The sequence below is a fragment of the Mchenga conophoros genome, linkage group LG4 (genome assembly GCF_057382185.1).
Source record: "Mchenga conophoros isolate Kocher_MC1m ecotype Shallow Benthic linkage group LG4, M_conophoros_male_GT1.1, whole genome shotgun sequence".
Classification (NCBI taxonomy): domain Eukaryota; kingdom Metazoa; phylum Chordata; class Actinopteri; order Cichliformes; family Cichlidae; genus Mchenga; species Mchenga conophoros.
This window is the reverse complement of record NC_140529.1, coordinates 39779567-39799244: the sequence shown is the minus strand read 5'-3', so window position 1 is coordinate 39799244 and position 19678 is coordinate 39779567. Positions and strand designations below refer to the sequence as shown.

The window sequence follows — 19678 nt, the reverse complement described above, 5'->3', positions numbered from 1 at the left end:
AGATGATCTGATCTCCTGAGATATTCTGCTCAAGCCAAGGTCTGATGGGAAAATCCTCCAGCCTGCCTGTGGAGGGAAAGTATGCTGCAGGACTTTCAATTCCTCTCATGGCTGCATAAAAGCTTTTTATGACTGTTGTGACAAAAACTTACGTTGAATCTAGCTTAGCCTTGGTGAGATTCTGCTTTCAAGAGACATTTTAGATTCAAGCTCCTCAGTTGTCATGTCTCACATAGGAATGCATGTCATATATCATGCATCTTTAAAAACAAATATATTTTTGACCAATTAATCTGTTGATCTTACTAAATGTCTCTTTTATTATTTTAAATGAGGGGTTGATAATTTTATGTTGTCAGAAAGGATTTCATAAAGTTCTGATGGGAACTGCTGAACGTGTGTGTGTGTGTGTGTGTGTGACAGAGTGAGAGAGAGAGAGTGTGTGAGAGTGTGCTGACACACTACCTGACCTCTCAAGTTTCAGCCAGAGACGTAAAGTAAAGCGAGGCCAGAAGACCTGAGACGGAGAGAGACATACGGACAGGCAGCATGGTGCTGTGACTGATGTTTACTGGATTTATTGTGGAAGAAACAGCAGAAGCAGGTGAGTCTGAACTTTATGTTTTTGGACATGAAGTGAAACCTAAGATTTTATAGACTCAAGACATTGGTTTGTTGTTGACCTTTTCATTTGTTTATGGAGCAGTTTTTTGTGATAATTAAAGACACGTTTTCATCTGTTAGTCTGAAAACTTTAAAATTTACAAAAAATGTCTAAAATTACAATTTTCACCAAAGATTCAAAGTGATTTGGATTCTGATTTAAATGTAAGAGCAGGATTTCATGCTTTAGTTTTCACTTTGAAACAACCGATCCTCGTTATTGTCCTGCTTCTCAGTACACTGTGTGTGTGTGTGTGTGTGTGTGTGTGTGTGTGTGTGTGTTACACCTGTTGCGTTGCTGTTAACCTGATACCCTCTGTCATCATATCTGCACATCATCAGACACTTTTTAGCTTAAATGAAAAAAATATCAAAGTAAATCAAAAGTAGACTCACTTTAACCAAACTGCTCTTCTTTTATGCAAAGATTCAATTCAATTTTATTTTATTTATATAGCGCCAAATCACAACATAAGTCGCCTCAAGGCGCTTTAAAAACCAAAAACACAGAATCATTTAATCTTTCCAGGCAGGTTTGGACTTTTGAATTTCCCCTATAGTGACCAGTCTCTCTACTTGAAACTTGTGTGAAAGCCTCACAGGAATGTTCAGTTGAGTGGCCTGTGCTTGCAGGTTTGGCATGTTTGCTGAGTGTCTGTAAGCTCGAATTATGAGGATGAACTCTGATTGTTTCACTTCATGCTTTTGCTGCTAGAAATATAAAAAGGCAAAATAAATTTGTCTTGTTGCCATGGTTTTATGACGTGTCAAGAAACATGCTTCAGGGAATGATAGCGTAAGATGATAATAGCTCACAGTTTAAACAAGCAGGAGTATCTGAAGTGGCTGACGCACTTCTTATTTACTGCCCAATGTGTAAGTCGGAGAAACCAGAGTGCTCCTTCTTTAACATCTTTCTGGCAGATGATGACGTTGATCTCGTGTATGCAGCACACTGCAGCAGCACCTTGTGATTATGGAGGTTAGCATTACTATGCTACATTATCCACCCTAAATGCGACTCAGACTTTAATAGTTGTAAAGAGGGTTGGGTTTTATAAGACGAAGCACTGACTGGGTTTAGAGTTTAAGGTAAGCCAGCAGACATTATTTATAGGCCAGCTGACTGTAGTGAAGAAGCTGATCAGGGATCAGATATTAACAACTGCTGGGACCAACAACTGCTGCTTTCCAATATAGCCCTGTGTGGCTGCAGCAAAGCTGAGCACTAACAGAGGAGGGTCACACCAAAAGGTTAAGAGTCTGCCACAGGAAATGGCATTGAGCTGGTCACATTAGCACTATTAGAGTCAGATCAGGATGCTATGTTTGCTATAAGATGAAGTGGCAGCTTCTGACCAGGAAACATTTCGTTTAAATTGATGATCACATATCCGGTTGCTAAAACGAGCTTTTCTTGAGAACCGACAGGTGCAATAGTTTAATCACGTGTGCTAGCAGCTTCTAGCCTCACAGGCCTGTACTCCATACATAAGTTATGCTGCTGCCCGGGTTGGGTAGGTTAGGTCTGCAGGTATAGGTGTGAATGCGGGAGTGAATGCGAGCGCGAATGGTTGTCTGTCTCTGTGTGCAACAGACTGGCGACCTGTCCAGGGTGTGCCCCGCCTCTCACCCTATGACAGCTGGGATAGGCTCCAGCGCCCCCCGTTACCCTGAAAAGGATAAGTGGAAGTGAATGGATGGATGGATGGTCTGCTACTGTGACATTCTTTAGCAATAAATGCCCCAGGCTTTGTAAATAAGAATGCAACAATTTATTCAAGTGTTCAGGTCCCCAGGAAAACCCATGACATCCTAAAGCAGAGGCTGTCAGAGTCCAGAGCATTCTCATTCCCAACACATAACCCTGTCAGATGTGTTTTCCAAAGCTCTTCATAATCAATATGTCAAAGACATTTACATGTACAGATTCATTCCATCTGGCTCTCCTCTGTGTGGTTAGTCCTTTGTCTTTCCTGTTGTTGGCTCATCTGCTTACCTCCCTTATGTTTCCCAGGTTCCAGGTTTCGCGGTTCAGGTTTTTGTATTGTAGTTGTGCAGTGTTCTGTTAAAGCCTTCTCCGTCTCTGTCTCCATCTGCATTTGGGACCACAATCTCTCATCTCCGTCTGCCTCAGCAGATGTGACAGTAGCACTTTCAGCTTTGTTCATCATGTTTCATGTCTTGATCTTGCGTTGAATGACTTTGACAAGGTGCTGTTAGTTTTTGGTTCTTTGTTGTATTCATTTAGAAGTACTAGAATGTCTTTTTCTCCTCCAGTGGGTTGTCAGTTATTATTTATTTATTTATTAACCTTTATTTAACCAGGAAGATCCCATTGAGATTAAAAACCTCATTTTCAAGGGAGACCTGGCCAAGATAGGCAGCAGCAGATGTCTCACAGTTACAGAAATGACTCAAACACAGGCAGCAACAACACACATGCAACAATAAGTGAAAGAATACAAATAAAAAATAAAATAAAATTCCATAAAATTCAAACAAAAATAAAAAAGTCAGTTAAAATGACAATCAATCTAATTGAAACAGTTACATGTTATGGACTTGGCCTCAAGGATTCGTAAGTAACTATTAACAGTAGTTTCGTAACAAACAATGTTGCATGACTCACTTCAGCTTTTTGCTACCTTTTTTGTTGATCAAGTAAAGGGTGAAAGGATCTCCTCAGTAACTGTGTGAGGAGTAACATCACCAGGGTCAATTGAAAATCTGATCTAAAGATTAACCCTACATATTAATGACATTTATATGAAATAAGGACTACAGCCAGAGATTGGGAAGATAAAGCTTCCATGCCTGATGGGTACAAATTTAACCTATGTCAGCCTCTGCACCTTTACATGCTTGGCCTCTTCACACATGGAGAGTTCAGTTGCTCACAGATACGACAGTAACCACATCACTTGAACTTGCCTGAGTAGATGTCAGGCAAGTTCAGTTACAGTCAGGATTAGCTACATGAACTTAACTTTGGTTAATGCTGTTATTTCCATAGAGAGTACAATTTGTCTTCTTGTCAGTCTTTCATATCTTGTACATGTTTAACCTGATAAATATGTCACGGTGTGTTACACAGGTTTCACCACCAGGCAGTGCCAATGAGCAGAAAAATGTAGACAAATAAACTTTATCTAATGCTGATGCTAAATGTTAGCATAAGGAGAACTAGTTCCAGAAAGAGTGTTTCATTTACAGAAAAAAAACTCTACAAGTGAAACTGGTGCCAAGTTCACCTGTGTGTTTCACAGTAGTACTAACTTTAGTAAACTGTAAATTTACCTTTATCCAACCTCAAATAAAGTAGCATTAGTCACCTCTGGTAAGCATGAATCGTCCAACAAGTTAATGTTAGCTATTTAAATAACTGATAATTCCATCGTATCATACTTTAAGGCAGTGGTTCCCAAACGTTTTTTGCTGGGCCCCCCTTAGTTTTACAAGAAAAATGTTGCTCCCCCCCCCACCACAAACACATCCTCCAACCACACACACCCATATTTTGTTACTCCATTGCGGTTTATTTAACACCTGAAACATTTAGTAAACAATTAAGCAAATACAAGTAAACTGCAATAAATTACAGGTAGTAATAAAATACACTACTAATTCTTTTACGCTACGTCCACACCTACACCTAAACGACTTCTACTGCCGTTTTGACGAGCCATCAGGCAGCCTTCACACCTCCAACGGCCCCAACAATAGAGACACTTTGGACACTAATTCCCCCACCTCTCCCCCCTCCATAGAGCCATCACCACCTTCAAACCGTTCACCTACAACACCCCCCTCCTCACCCCACACAAAAGAGGATTTCACACCACCTCCTCCCACCACAACTCTTCATATTCATGAAGCAGATGTGAGGAAGCAGTTTAAGAGTCTGAATGCTCGAAAAGCTCCCGGCCCAGACGGTGTGTCTCCTGCCACCCTCAGACACTGTGCAAACGAGCTGGCCCCAGTGTTTTCTGGCATTTTCAACTCCTCACTGCAGGCATGTCATGTGCCTTCCTGCTTCAAGTCCTCCACCATAATCCCTGTCCCCAAGAAACCTAGGATCACTGGACTAAATTACTACAGACCCGTGGCTCTGACATCTGTGGTCATGAAGTCTTTTGAGCGCCTAGTTCTCTCCCATCTCAGGACCCTCACGGCCCCCCTCCTGGACCCCCTGCAGTTTGCATATAGAGCCAACAGGTCTGTAGACGACGCCATCAACATGGCCCTACACTTCATCCTGCAGCATCTGGACTCCCCAGGAACCTACGCCAGGATCCTGTTTGTGGACTTCAGCTCTGCCTTCAACACCATCCTTCCAGACCATCTCCGAGGCAAGCTTTCCCAGATGAATGTGCCTGATCCCATCTGCCGGTGGATCACTGACTTCCTGACGGACAGGAAGCAGCATGTGAGGCTGGGAAAGAATGTCTCGGACTCCCGGACCATCAGCACCGGCTCCCCTCAGGGCTGTGTTCTTTCTCCTCTGCTCTTCTCCCTGTACACCAACTGCTGCACCTCCACCCACCAGTCTGTCAAGCTAATCAAGTTTGCAGATGACACCACCGTTATTGGACTCATCTCGGACGGGGACGAGTCTGCCTACAGGAGGGAGGTTGAACGTCTGGTGTCCTGGTGCAGCCACAACAACCTGGTGCTGAATGCCCAGAAGACAGTGGAGATTATTGTGGACTTCAGGAAGCACACAGCCCCACTCCCCTCCATCATCCTGACTGACACCCCCATCACCTCTGTGGACTCATTCCGCTTCCTGGGTACCACCATCACCCAGGACCTGAAGTGGGAGCCCACCATCACCTCCGTCATCAAGAAAGCCCAGCAGAGGATGTACTTCCTGAGGCAGCTGAAGAAATTCAACCTGCCAACACGGACGATGATGCAGTTCTACACTGCAATCATCGAGTCCATCCTCACCTCCTCCATCACCGTGTGGTACGCTGGAGCCACTATCAGGGACAAACAGAGACTGCAGCGTGTTGTGCGCTCTGCTGAGAAGGTGATTGGCTGCAGACTCCCATCTTTGCAGGACCTGTACACCTCCAGGACATTGCGGCGTGCAGCTCGGATCTCAGCTGACCCTTCTCACCCTGGACACAGTCTGTTTGACCTGCTCCCCTCAGGCAGGAGGCTCCGGTCCATTCGCACCAGAACCTCTCGCCATAAGAACAGTTTCTTCCCCTCTGCTGTTGGACACATGAACAATAACCATATGACTGTTCCCACCACTAACACATGACCCTACGCTGTGTTCACTGCATCATTCCATGTTTGGCACTGATCACCACCTGCACTCATGTATATATCTTTCAACGTAGCACTCTTAATTCTTATTCTCATGTATATATCTCATGTATATCTCATGCACATATCTTCCCACGTAGCACTTTTAATTCTTATCCCTACTTTTATTTTTTTCCATGTCTATTTAAGTGCTATTTATGACACTATGTTTGCACTGAAGCACCGCAGCAATTTCCTAATGTTGTAAACCTGCTCAACATTTGGCAATAAACCCCATTCTGATTCTGATTCTGATTCTACACGGGTAAACCACACGTAAACTGCGCTTCGAATCACCGAAAACAGGTTTTTTTTAAACTCCTTTTTTGCGTTTACGTGTGGACGAGGAATACAGAGTTCGTCACGCAACGTCAAAGGTATGTGCCTTTTTTTCACGTCACGCTGTGCACCACGTTATTGTTTACATGTTTACAGGGGCGATCGTGGCTCAAGAGTTGGGAGTTCGCCTTGTAATCGGACGGTTGCCGGTTCGAGCCCCGTTGTATCCTTGCGCAAGACACTTCACCCGTTGCCTACTGGTGGTGGTCAGAGGGCCCGGTGGCGCCAGTGTCCGGCAGCCTCGCCTCTGTCAGTGCGCCCCAGGGTGGCTGTGGCTACAATGTAGCTTGCCATCACCAGTGTGTGAATGTGTGTGTGAATGGGTGGATGACTGGATATGTAAAGCTCTTTGGGGTCCTTAGGGACTAGTAAAGCGCTATATAAAATACAGGCCATTTACCATGAGATGAATTGCAGAATGGCAGATAGAGACAAAATACTGTTAATCTGACAATCTGCAGGTTTTACACGCTTACATATACATTTAGAAAGGCAGAGGTGTCACGGTGTGATTATTTTAGTTGTAGTTGTTTTTTTTCCTGTGTAATAATATTCAACACTGCTATCAATGTGCCTCTTTGTGCAAAATGGGTTCAAAAACATAAACAGCTGTGGGACTCTGTTTGTCCGTGATTTGAAGAGCCCAGCGCGTGTTCCCGACGCAAGGAAAACCAATTCTGCAGGGAGACCTACCTTGGCATTTGTGCAGGTGAAGCCAAAGGGCAGACATGCTTCACCATATTTTCTAGTCTTTGGCTTAGAATGAAGTTGGTTTGGAAACATATTCAGCGATGCTTCATCTCCTGTATTGTGTTTGTGTGGGAGCCCCAGGACTCTAGAATGCAACCAATTTGGTCACAAATGCGACCAAACTTTTCAGTGGTGCGACTAAAAAAAAATTTGGTCGCACCGGTGCAACCAACTGTTCGGGTAACAAAAAAATAAATAAATAAATCTCTGCAACTCTCCGTGTGGTCAACAACAGACACACATTATGCCCCTATCATGGACTAAACCAATCAGAGATAGTCAGGGGCGGGACCTCTCTGATTGGCCATGGTCCAGTTGAAAGTGCAGGTGGAAGAGGGAGGTAAGTAGCTTGAATAAAGCGATACCGATTCATTAAATCCTGAATTGAATTTTAAATATAACTGTGTTTTGCCAGAAACGCCAGATTCTCAGATTAAAGCTCAAAAAACTATTTCAACAACCACCAAACAGCAAATGAGAGCAGGTACACGGATTCCACACAAAGGCGTAAATACAGAGCGGACCCGACACATAAGAATCAGCTTTGTCTTTCTCAGCTTTCTCACCCGACGGCCCGCAGACAGACACGCTGTCGGAGCTTAGCGATTCTGATGCGTCGGGTCTGCTCTGTATTTACGTCTTTTTGCGCTGATTCTGAGCTGCAGGTTTTGTCTCTCCAACCAAAATTCACCGAGCCAGCAGCAAAAGAAGCAGCAAACTACGCTTCATATTTGATAAATGTCGTCATGAATTCCCTCTGAGTTTTGCTGTTTTGCTTCCACCACGATAAAAATCACACTTCATGCACAGCTCTCTCTCTCTCTCTCTCTCTCTCTCTCCCCCTGTACTTCAAAAACAGTTTCCCGTCTCAAATCTCTGTTTTTTGCATTATTCATTCGCTTATTACCCATCAGTGTACCGTTGTTTACAGCGCTGTCGGCCGCTGTCTTTTTCTTTTTCCTTTTTTCACTTAAATGACCTCGGACAAGAAAGCCTAATTTCTGCTGTTCAGTACTGAAGAAATTCTAACTTTTTAAATTTTTTTGTTTTATTCTCAGTTACTTTGACACAAAGGCATCTGCAGTGATGTTCACAATTCTGATGAAGTCTCACATGTATCAGTACTGATGAATGATCAGAATTATAATATTTCTGACTTTCTGAGGCTAAATTGAATCGAATCAGGATGTTGAGAACCGGAATCGAATGGATTATAGAAATCAGTGATGATACCCAGCCCTAGTGAGCAGCCTAGGCCTGACAGAAGTAGATGTAGCTGTGGGTAACAAGAAAAGATGAAAAGAACTACAGGGAGTGCAGAATTATTAGGCAAGTTGTATTTTTGAGGAATAATTTTATTATTGAACAACAAACATGTTCTCAATGAACCCAAAAAACTCATTAATATCAAAGCTGAATGTTTTTGGAAGTCGTTTTTAGTTTGTTTTTAGTTTTAGCTATTTTAGGGGGATATCTGTGTGTGCAGGTGACTATTACTGTGCATAATTATTAGGCAACTTAACAAAAAACAAATATATACCCATTTCAATTATTTATTTTTACCAGTGACACCAATATAACATCTCCACATTCACAAATATACATTTCTGACATTCAAAAACAAAACAAAAACAAATCAGCGACCAATATAGCTACCTTTCTTTGCAAGGACATTCAAAAGCCTGCCATCCATGGATTCTGTCAGTGTTTTGATCTGTTCACCATCAACATTGCGTGCAACAGCAACCACAGCCTCCCAGACACTGTTCAGAGAGGTGTACTGTTTTCCCTCCTTGTAAATCTCACATTTGATGATGGACCACAATGGGGTTCAGATCAGGTGAACAAGGAGGCCATGTCATTAGTTTTTCTTCTTTTATACCCTTTCTTGCCAGCCACGCTGTGGAGTACTTGGACGCGTGTGATGGAGCATTGTCCTGCATGAAAATCATGTTTTTCTTGAAGGATGCAGACTTCTTCCTGTACCACTGCTTGAGGAAGGTGTCTTCCAGAAACTGGCAGTAGGACTGGGAGTTGAGCTTGACTCCATCCTCAACCCGAAAAGGCCCCACAAGCTCATCTTTGATGATACCAGCCCAAACCAGTACTCCACCTCCACCTTGCTGGCGTCTGAGTGGGACTGGAGCTCTCTGCCCTTTACCAATCCAGCCACGGGCCCATCCATCTGGCCCATCAAGACTCACTCTCATTTCATCAGTCCATAAAACCTTAGAAAAACCAGTCTTGAGATATTTCTTGGCCCAGTCTTGACGTTTCAGCTTGTGTGTCTTGTTCAGTGGTGGTCGTCTTTCAGCCTTTCTTACCTTGGCCATGTCTCGGAGTATTGCACACCTTGTGCTTTTGGGTACTCCAGTGATGTTGCAGCTCTGGTGGCAAGTGGCATCTTGGCAGCTGCACGCTTGACTTTTCTCAGTTCATGGGCAGTTATTTTGCGCCTTGGTTTTTCCACACGCTTCTTGCGACCCTGTTGACTATTTTGAATGAAACTGTCACGGCTCGGGTCAGCGGCCGTGTGAAGGGTGGAAAGGAGGACTCAAATGCAGCACTTATTCAGACGTGAGGGTGATTTATTAACAATACCAAACATAAAGTGGAGATGGCAAACAGAACTAAGGATGAACTAAACTGGGAGAAACTAAGCCAAGGAGTGGCAAACCTGAACATCGAAGTGAGAAACAGCAGGGAGAGCACGCAGGGAATTTCACAGGGTGTGAACACAGACGATGCGACGAGGAGCAGAGGAAAACACACACTATAAGTACACAGAGAGACACTGGGAAATCACACACAGGTGGGGGAAACAGCTGGACCTGATTAACCTGACGAGACAGGGGAACACTAACACCAGGGACCAATAGAGGGAGCACAAACCCAGAACCCAGTATCTAAAATCCCAAACACAAACCATCCCAAAACAGCCACAAATAATAATGAAAGTAATAACAATAAAGAACATAAACACAAAGTCACTGAGTCATGGCCACAGGACCATGACAGAAACGCTTGATTGTTCGATGATCACGCTTCAGAAGCTTTGCAATTTTGAGACTGCTGCATCCCTCTGCAAGATATCTCACTATTTTTGACTTTTCTGAGCCTGTCAAGTCCTTCTTTTGACCCATTTTGCCAAAGGAAAGGAAGTTGCCTAATAATTATGCACTCCTGATATAGGGTGTTGATGTCATTAGACCACACCCCTTCTCATTACAGAGATGCACATCACCTAATATGCTTAATTGGTAGTAGGCTTTCGAGCCTATACAGCTTGGAGTGAGACAACATGCATGAAGAGGATGATGTGGACAAAATACTCATTTGCCTAATAATTCTGCACTCCCTGTATTGATAACTTTTTTGTTATGTTAAGGCCTGATCTGTCTGAAATTCATAGCCAGTGCTCTGACACGGTGCCATCAATCTGTGAATGCTGAAAAAGCACAGTGTATCCAGAAAACACATTATATGCTGCAATAAATACACTGCCCAAGTGTCCCTCTACCACTGCCTTTCAGCAGCGGACAGCAGCAAAAAGGTCGTCAGAGGAGGCCGAGATGATGATTAAGTTTGACATTTTCTACAATATTGACAAAGCACTTTAAGCACAAGACTGTTAATCATTCAGAAGTGAATGTTGTCTGTATGGACTGCAATTTCCCCCCCAAAAAACTGCACATGTAAAACTGCGGTGTTAAGTGATGCGGTTGAAAAATTGGAGTGCGCCTAACTTTTGTGCCGGTGCACCTATTTTTTTTAAAGTTAGGCGCACCGGTGCCCCCATGGCAAAAAGTTAGTCTAGAGCCCTGGGGAGCCCCGTCACAAACCTGTCCATTATGCTAGCAGTGTCCAAGCGTTTATTTATTTATTTTCCTTTTCATACAGTGCCCCTCCTGCAATGGCTCTGCGCCCCCTGTAGGGGGTTGGCCCCACACTTTGGGAAGCTCTACTTTAAGGGTTAACAGAATTCACCGAAAACAGGATTCCAAAATCCTGCAGCTTAACCTGCAAACTGCCCCACATGGTGCCACAAGCACGACCTTAAGATGACAACTAAAAAGTTATTTGTTGTCATTTTCAACAGATAATCACTGAATACATTCAGGCCCACTAATCATGGCGTCTTCTTCACAAGCTGAATACATAAAAGACAACTGAGTGTTTCTGAGTGAATGACACAGACTAAACCACAACGAAAATGGGGCTAACGTTACACTAACCAGGAGATGGCAGCCTTTTAATGGGCAAAGTCTTTAAACCATCAGTGTGATAGAGTGGGAAAATTGGCTAACATCATATCAAATGTATCAGTTAAAGCTACCAATAGTAACATTAAGTGATACAATCTTAGTTTCAGAAACGTCTTCTAGAGTTAAACTTATTTTGTTTAGTGTGAATCCTGATCAAGGTCTCTCTTATCTGTCGCCTAGGATCAGGAGACGCTGGTCTTAGAAGCAAAAAATATCAAGAAATAATAAAACTGAAATAAACAAATTTTTTCAGACATCTATTAAATAACACGTTGTTTTAAATTGTGTTAAATTGCGGGGACACCTTGTGTACCGGCATTATTAAAAATTGCATGCCAGGTTAACTAATGAATGACACAACACTTTACAGTTAAATAGATACATGGATAAAATTAAGGAAAACAACGATTTCATGGTTTCTCATCTGTCAGTGGCTTTGCTCGGTAAATATCATGAGGTAATTTTCCTGTAATAAACTTATTTTTGCACATTTCTTCTAACATATCTTTGAGATTTTCTTCAGTTTCCTAATCTCACAGAGCCTGATTGTCAGAGGTTGTGTGCGGAGGCGAGGAAGAGATGACCCACACGCAGGACTCTTGGTGCAGAATGAGGTTTATTGAACATGGAGACAAAAGATGATAGGACGGCTGGCTGAACTTAACGGACTGGTAGACTAACTGGCTGGATGACTGAACTGAACACGCGACAGGAACAACATCAATGACATGACCGTGAACGAGTAGAAACAGAGGGCTTAAATACACAGACTGATGAGGATGATAATGAGAGACCGGTGAGTACACAGCTGAACATAATCTGGCTAATGACACAAGACGAGCTGACACAGGAAAAGCAGGAAGTGAGCACATGGAAGTGGAAAAATAAACTGAACATGAACAAAACTGAAAACACTGGGTCACCGACCCAGGAACCCTGACACTGATATGTTCACACTGAATAGTTTAGTGCAGGACACAGCAGGTTGTATTTAGAGGCAGGAAATGAGGATACATACAATCCTCCATAAGTGGAACAAAACTGATAAGAACCTCTGTTAATCCCAACTCTTAAAATCTTCCTGCTTTGTCTTCCAGAGCCTGAGCTCCGGGAGAAAATACAGAGGCATCCTGTTTTGTTTTCCTTATTTGAGTATTTTGCCATTCATTTTTACCTGCCTCTTTGTTGTGTTAATTTATAACCTGTGTAACAGTTGGTGAAATGTTAGTATTTGACCACATTTTGACCAGCTCTTGTAATGATAATGTAATTAACGCATTTTATTTTGTATGTTTTATTTTTATGTTGAGCATAAACATTTTCCTTTTTTTTTTGCATACCGGATTGGTGTACAGTTAATTTGATACATGGAAAATAACCGGTTAATTTTGTAAGTATAAGGTAAGAGCAGAGGTTACTTCCTGTTTTGGGAAGTAAGGTCAGAGAAGCTGCTCATGGTGACGGTCTAGCCGTGTGAATGTTAAAGAAGAAATAAGTCCTAAGTTCCAATTACACCGGTTTGTCTACTTGCAGGCCAAAGTGGTATGTTTGTTTATATTTTGTGAATTTTATATTGCAATATGTTTTAATGCTGAAATATAGTTTTCTTGTACATTTGTATTCACCAGTTCTACGGTGTACCTGTGTATGTTAAGAGAAGCACAGTAAACATCAGTAAGGAAGAACTCTCGTGTCTCTCGTGTATGTGTACAAGCCGGCATAACCTGTTTTTATTTAATGTAGTTTTCAGAGTTGAAGAGAAGCATAACTGAATGAAACACCCACACATGCACACATGCGTGATGGCAGAAGGTTGGAGGATTTATAGTTACAAGTTTCTTGGCATCTGATTTGCAATGTGATCCTCGCAGAATCCGTACAGACAGAAGCACGTGTGTGTGTGTGTGTGTGTGTGTATCTCCATGTTTGCGTGTGTGTGTGCTGGTGTCTGTCAGCTGCTCGACTCTGCAGCTTGGTTCTTGTCCGCAGAGATTTCAGAGAGAAATTGTAGAATCTGAACTTGCTGTCAGTGAACTTGGGAACGTCTCAATCAGAGAAACTCACACAGCAAAATTTGACACTGACAATATTCAGACAAGACAAATTTGTCTGCAACAAACCACAAACCAGCTGGGGTGACGTTAAACAGTTCAAAAACAGCCATCAGCACTTCTGAATTGATTTAAGTAGATGACTGCAGAGCTTTGCTGTTCAGATCTTCAGGAGGTTCCAGCCATCCAATCATGACACACAGAAAGACAAAACATTACTAATAATATAAAAACTTCAAACAGCTGTGGTAAACAGTGAGCGACGGTTCTGCACAAAGCAAACCACGTCACGGAGGTAAGAGTCAGAAACTCTAACGGGAAAGTCAACGTTAGTGTGCAATGTCAGACATAGGCTAGCTCTGTACTCATGCATCACACAGTCTTCTAACTCTGTGCAATAGAAAAACAGTGAGTGAGACACTGAAATGATTCCATTCCAACAGAAGGCAGCTCGCTCACATATCGGAGCTCCCATCTGTCTCTCACATGAAGATTGTTCAGGTAGCTCCAAGTCTCAGGACACGACTGCAGTCTTTGTTTCTGTCATGTGGTCACTTTCTGTCCTCCATGTTTTGGATCAGTAGAAAGAGTGAGGTGAGCACCAACAGAAGGTGATCTGAAGACGAGCTCAGTATGGAAACCCTCTGTGTGTGTGTGTATTTGTTATTATTGCTGCAAATTGTGGTAAATTCAGACTGAATGACAGGCCCTACATTAGTCACATGACAGTCAGCTGTTTCATATTGGTGCTCTGTGGTCACACGCTGTGCTGTTTAAAGTCGATATAGTTTAAATATTGCTCACCGATTTACAAAGACTTAAAGACACACACACACCTTAGACTGTTCTTTGGGGAACAGGTTGTTATGATGTTCAAGTTGGTATGATGTTTAAGTTCCCAAATAACTGAATAAATGTTTCTTTAAAATGAAATGTGGAACAGCACCCCCTGCCTGTAGGAGGCGTCTGCAGCTGTAGTCTGTCATTCACTTCCTGCTCAAAGACCAACAGAGCCAAGAGGGAGACAGGAAATACCAAACGTTACTGAGCACATCCAACAGCATTCTGCAGGCTATGGTTACACACACACACACACACACACACGCAGAGTTATCTGTGTTGTTGTTCCAGCAGGGTGTGATGATGTTGTGTCACACCGATAGAGAAAAGTCCTTCTGCTTTTAATGCATCTGTGGGTGTGTGCCCTCTGATAGTGTTAGTGTGAGCTGATTTATGTATTTTGTTCTCGGAGTCACTCAGACTTTCCTTTCCTTCCTTAAAGGTGTAAAAAAAAAGTTTTTCAGATAAACGGGATTCGATTGTGGACAAAGGAAAGCCTTTAAGAAGCTCAGTCAGCTTGATAAAATCTCCTTTTTCCTTTTCTGCAGCTGAATGTTTTCCAGGGAAGTTTATGAAATATTCTGGATTCACAGGCTGAAGATTTGTGCTGGAAAACTGCTTGTTGTCGATGTGAACACAAAATCAGAATGTCATCTGCATATAAACAGACTTTTTTGATCCGTGTTAGACGTCACGAATCAGGTCCTCATACTGCTGTGAATTCCGGCCTTATGCATTAACAGTGAGGTTTCACTGCCACCATTAGGACCAGAACACGATCAAACCATGTGGGGACTTAAGAACTTCTCTGGATGTCAGGTTTAATGAAGACCTCTTAGTTAGGCAGGCATTCAAATGACATAATCTTTTATTGATGGAAAACCAACATGCCAAAAAAACAGACACACTGGCAGCTAGGAAACCGACTTGAACTCTGGAAAATTACAAAATAGGAGGTACGATAAGCAGGAAACAAGATGATGTGACAATGGACTAAGGCAAACTGAGGGAATAAATACAAGAGCTGATGAGGGCCAAGGAGAGACACCTGGGAATACACACAGCTAAATCTAACAACGGGACAGGAGCTAAAGAATAACAAAGTCTGGACAGACGTCAGATTTAATCTATCATGAATTATGTTTATTACTATTAGTCATAATGGGTTTTTTACTTAAAATGGTCACTGTGAATGTAAAGTGATGTAAAGTGGTCTCTGATGCCATCTTGTGGTGAATCAAAACATTACTGTCTGTCAGTCTGTGTGTGGCGCCGGCTATCACCAGAACAAGAGGCTGAATGACATGTCACTGATGGACACACAAACATTCACACAAACACACAAACACATGCACACATTGACAAACAAAGACATATAAATGCACACACACACACTTTCAGGTTAAATCAGAGGACGCAGCTACAGCAGCTCTCACTGTAAGCCTGGTTTTGTGCCATCATCAGATTTTCTGTGGTTACATTTGACCTATTGTGCTTTAATGTGTTTGTATGTTCATGAATGTGCATGTGTGTGTGTGTGTTTTGTGTTTCCACAGCAGTGGCACTTTTAATGAGAGTTAATGTTTTGAGCTGAATGTTAACGAATGTGTTTGTTCTGATTGATGTTAGTGAAAGTTATTACATTTATTTTAAATCTGTTATTCTTACATGTGATGAAACAACATTTTAACACAGGTGTTACTTAGTGTTTGAGGTAATAATGAATTCTTTGGACTGATTCAAAGTGTGTGTGAGCGTCTCTATTAAGCTTCCTGTAGCCTAATATTTGTGGGAACCAGCAGAGTCACTGAGCTGACAGACGAGCTGGGAGACATGCAGTTTCTCTGCTGAGTCTACTGTAAAATGTAGTCAATCATCAGTGTGATCAATAGTGATGATTATATTCACTGAAAGAAGTTTTTATAACATGCTACATGTCGGAGTCACGGTGGATGAGTTTATATCCAGCTAAAATACAAAACAATGTAGGGGTTCAATGAGAGGTGAAGAGGGTATGAAAGAAAATCATGTAGAGACACTGAAAGGATGTGTGTGTGTGTGTGTGTGTGTGTGTGTGTGTGTGTGTGTGTGTGTGTGTGTGTGTGTTGGAATGAGCCAGGTCATCGTACTCACTGTAATTTTACACCCAAGGGTTAAATTGATGACTCTCAACAGCTGCTGGTGCCATAGTAACGCAAGGGTGGGGTCAACACCAGCAACACTGAAAACATGAAAGCTCAAGTGAAGTATAGTGAGATACTGCATTCTGATTTAATGTTGTAGTTTTGATTTAGCTTTACTTATAACTACCACATGACGGCAGGAAGCTCCGGCCCAAGGTAAAGACTCTAAAATATGAGAGAAAGTGTTGAGCTGTGAACAACATTTAAACGCTCCAGGCAGGAAGGTAGAACGTATTTTTAATAGTCACGTCATTTCAGATTACCAGTGAACTTTCTGATTGATTCTCGTAATTATTCACACTTTATTTACAGTCACATTTTTCTTGTGGTTCTTGTTTGACTTAGTTCGCTTTTAGTTAGTTTCACCGTGACATCATGGTGCTCCTTTCTAATGAAGGGCTTAAATCCCCTGCATTTTCTTTCCCTACAGGTGACAGGTGAACTAGGGAAGTTCAGGAGATTCTGCATGATGCCAACATGGCACCTCTTTTGCCCCCTATTGGTTCAGAGATTTTTAAACGATTCACACCAGCATCACTGGAGGAAATCCAACGGCGCCATGAAGCTGAAGAAAAGGAATGTCAGATAAGAAAGGAGAACAACATTGAGGTATATAATATACTGACTGATCAGCTAAGGATAAGTAATCAGGACTCTGAAAACATATAATCCATACTCTGGCTGTGCCACAGATTGCAGAGGAAGATCTTCCTAAACCAGCCAGTGACCTGGAGGCCGGAAAACCTCTTCCCCTTATATATGGAGACCCACCTCCTGAGTTTCTCAACACCCCACTGGAAGAGTTGGATCCTTTCTACCAGTCGAAGAAGGTGCTTTTGTTTAAAGAAATATATGTTTGAACATAAGGATGTCCATAAGTGTACAACACATTTCTGTAATTGTATTATCATATCTACGGCCATATGTTCTGAGCCCTCAGGTGAAGAGAGGAGCTGAACTGCCAACTGATCACCAATTGGTGGTGAGTTGGATCAGGTAGCAGGGGCAGATGCCAGACACACCTGGCACACCCAAATATATCATGGGGGTGTGCTGGAAATGTTCTACACCTTCATTGATTAGGCTGCTGCAAGGAGATGCAGCTGCAAAGCAGTTGATACCTCTCGTGATCCCTAATCAACATTGTGGACACCAGAGGGGAATAGAGCCACTGGGCCATTGGGCTTGGTTAGCCTGTGGGACTCCACAGGCAGCTGACAGGTACCGACAGGCGAAGGGGAACTCAGGCTATAGATGAAGCAAAATATCACAAGGGGAAAGAGGTGCTCGAATTAAACTGTTTATAGCAGGGTGGGTTGTTGCTTACTTCAGCTGACTTGGTCATAGAAAGGAATACTTTGAGGGCATCCTGAATCCTATTGGCATAGCTTCTGTAGAGCTAGCAGAGTCTGAGAACAAGGGAAGGAATTGGGCTTAGTTAGCCTATTACTAGAGGTGAGTCACTGACACAGTTAAGCAGTTTCTTGGAGGCCTGGCTCCTAGGGTGGATTAGGTTCACCATGAGTTTCTAAAAGCCCTGGATGTTGTAGGGCAGTCACGCTAATGGTAAAAACACAGCCCTTTTCTGCGGTGCCAAGGTGCCACGTTCCCAGCCACCATCGATGAGTCAGAGGCCCCCGGGAGAATTGGTGGGGGCGCGGGAGATGTCGTCAGTAAGTCGGGAACTATCGCCTGGATGCTGAAGCTCCTGGTAGCCAGGAGAATGTGATCTGCTTCTTCTGCAAGTGAGTGGTAAACCTTCGCAGCCAGCAGTGCTCTCACTGTCAACGTAAATGAAGACAGAAAACCAAACAGCAGTGACTGAAGTTGGAGGACGAATGCAATTTTTTTTCCACACAAAGAGGGTTCCCGATGGTTAGGAACAAATGTAATCACATGGCAGGATGCTGTTAATGGACCAATTTTCAGTCAGGAGAACAACTGCAATAGAAGGTTAGTCATTAACATACTGCTGCATGGGCTGGGCTGTAGTTACATTGTAAGGTTTTAAAAACTGAGCTTAAAAAATGAATAGTAATGGTAAAATCCGAGAGAGGCCGACAGTGATCACTGACTGTTTTAGATTAAATAAAACAAGATACAAAGAGAACACGCTAAAAACACAACAGCCTTAATAAATGCAGAGTGGTTTGGACCCAGAAGCAGGATTCATCAGGTCATCACTTAATGATCGGATATTCCACCCTCTGTGAATGGTTTAATGCAGTACAGTTGTTATTATTATCACTCGTCACATCCTGTTTATGACAGTTAAAATAACATTCATAAGAAAATTGTCTGTGTAAACTGTATCTGGTGTGTTTATTAGGCCGATACTACTGTACTTTAATGTAATTGATAAGGATAGTACTCCAAGAGCCATATATTTTATGAGGTGGTACTCATTGTGAAAAGCTTGAGTAGTAAGGCATTCCTAGTTGACACACCTGCAGCACAATGTGGAGCTCTGGGATGGTTCCTCTGGATTGGCAGACTGGGAAGGTGGTCCCCATCATTATGAAAGAGAACTGGAGGGTGGATGCTCCACCTATACAGCGTCTTGAGTTTTCCTGGAATTGTTTATGTCAGGGTACCAGAGACAAGAGTTCATTTGCTACTAGAACACTGGATTCAGGAGGAGCAGTTTTTGTCATGGTTGAAACAATGGACCAGTTCTTTATCCTCTCGAGGATATTTGAGGTTGTGTGGGACTTTACCCAACTAGTCTACATGTTATCATTTGATACTGATGGTGAGAAACACCATACCACCTGTCTGCCTGTCACCTGTGTCTCACCTGTCTGTCTCTCTGCAGACCTTCATTGTGCTCAGTAAAGGAAACGTGATCTACAGGTTTAATGCTGAACCCGCCTGTCACCTGCTGAGTCCATTCAACCCACTCAGGATCTTAGCCATCAAGGTCCTCATTCATTCATATCCTTTACGATAGTTTGCACCCTACCTGCATAATGTCACAGTATGCCTTTATGACAACAGGATGACATTTTTTTTCTTACAAATAAAACTTTATTCAGTCTGTTCATTATGGTAACAATTCTGACCAACTGTGCGTTTATGACGATGAGTGACCCACCAGCATGGAGCAAGACAGTCGAGTGAGTTCATGCACGCGCGCACACACACTCTCTCTCTCTCTCTCTCTCTCTCTCTCTCTCTCTCTCTCTCTAAAGTGACATCACGTTTCAGGTTATTGTGTGGGGGTTTTTTCATGTTTTGTGGCTGTCTGAGACCCTGGAGTATAATCGTG

At 42.7% G+C, this 19678-nt stretch overlaps 1 protein-coding gene across 2 annotated transcripts in view; it reads left to right on the top strand.

The window, feature by feature from the left end:
* The first annotated feature begins 521 nt into the window (after positions 1 to 521).
* Positions 522 to 19678, top strand: part of scn4ab (sodium channel, voltage-gated, type IV, alpha, b) — a 43250-nt gene continuing 24093 nt past the window's right edge. For both annotated transcript variants that reach the window (XM_085272422.1, XM_085272421.1), the window contains exons 1-5: positions 522 to 604; positions 16841 to 17019; positions 17103 to 17240; positions 19226 to 19344; positions 19437 to 19526. In XM_085272422.1, coding sequence (XP_085128548.1) covers positions 16888 to 17019; positions 17103 to 17240; positions 19226 to 19344; positions 19437 to 19526 — 479 coding nt within the window. In that variant the 5' untranslated portion in view covers positions 522 to 604; positions 16841 to 16887. The remainder of the gene's footprint in view (positions 605 to 16840; positions 17020 to 17102; positions 17241 to 19225; positions 19345 to 19436; positions 19527 to 19678) is intronic.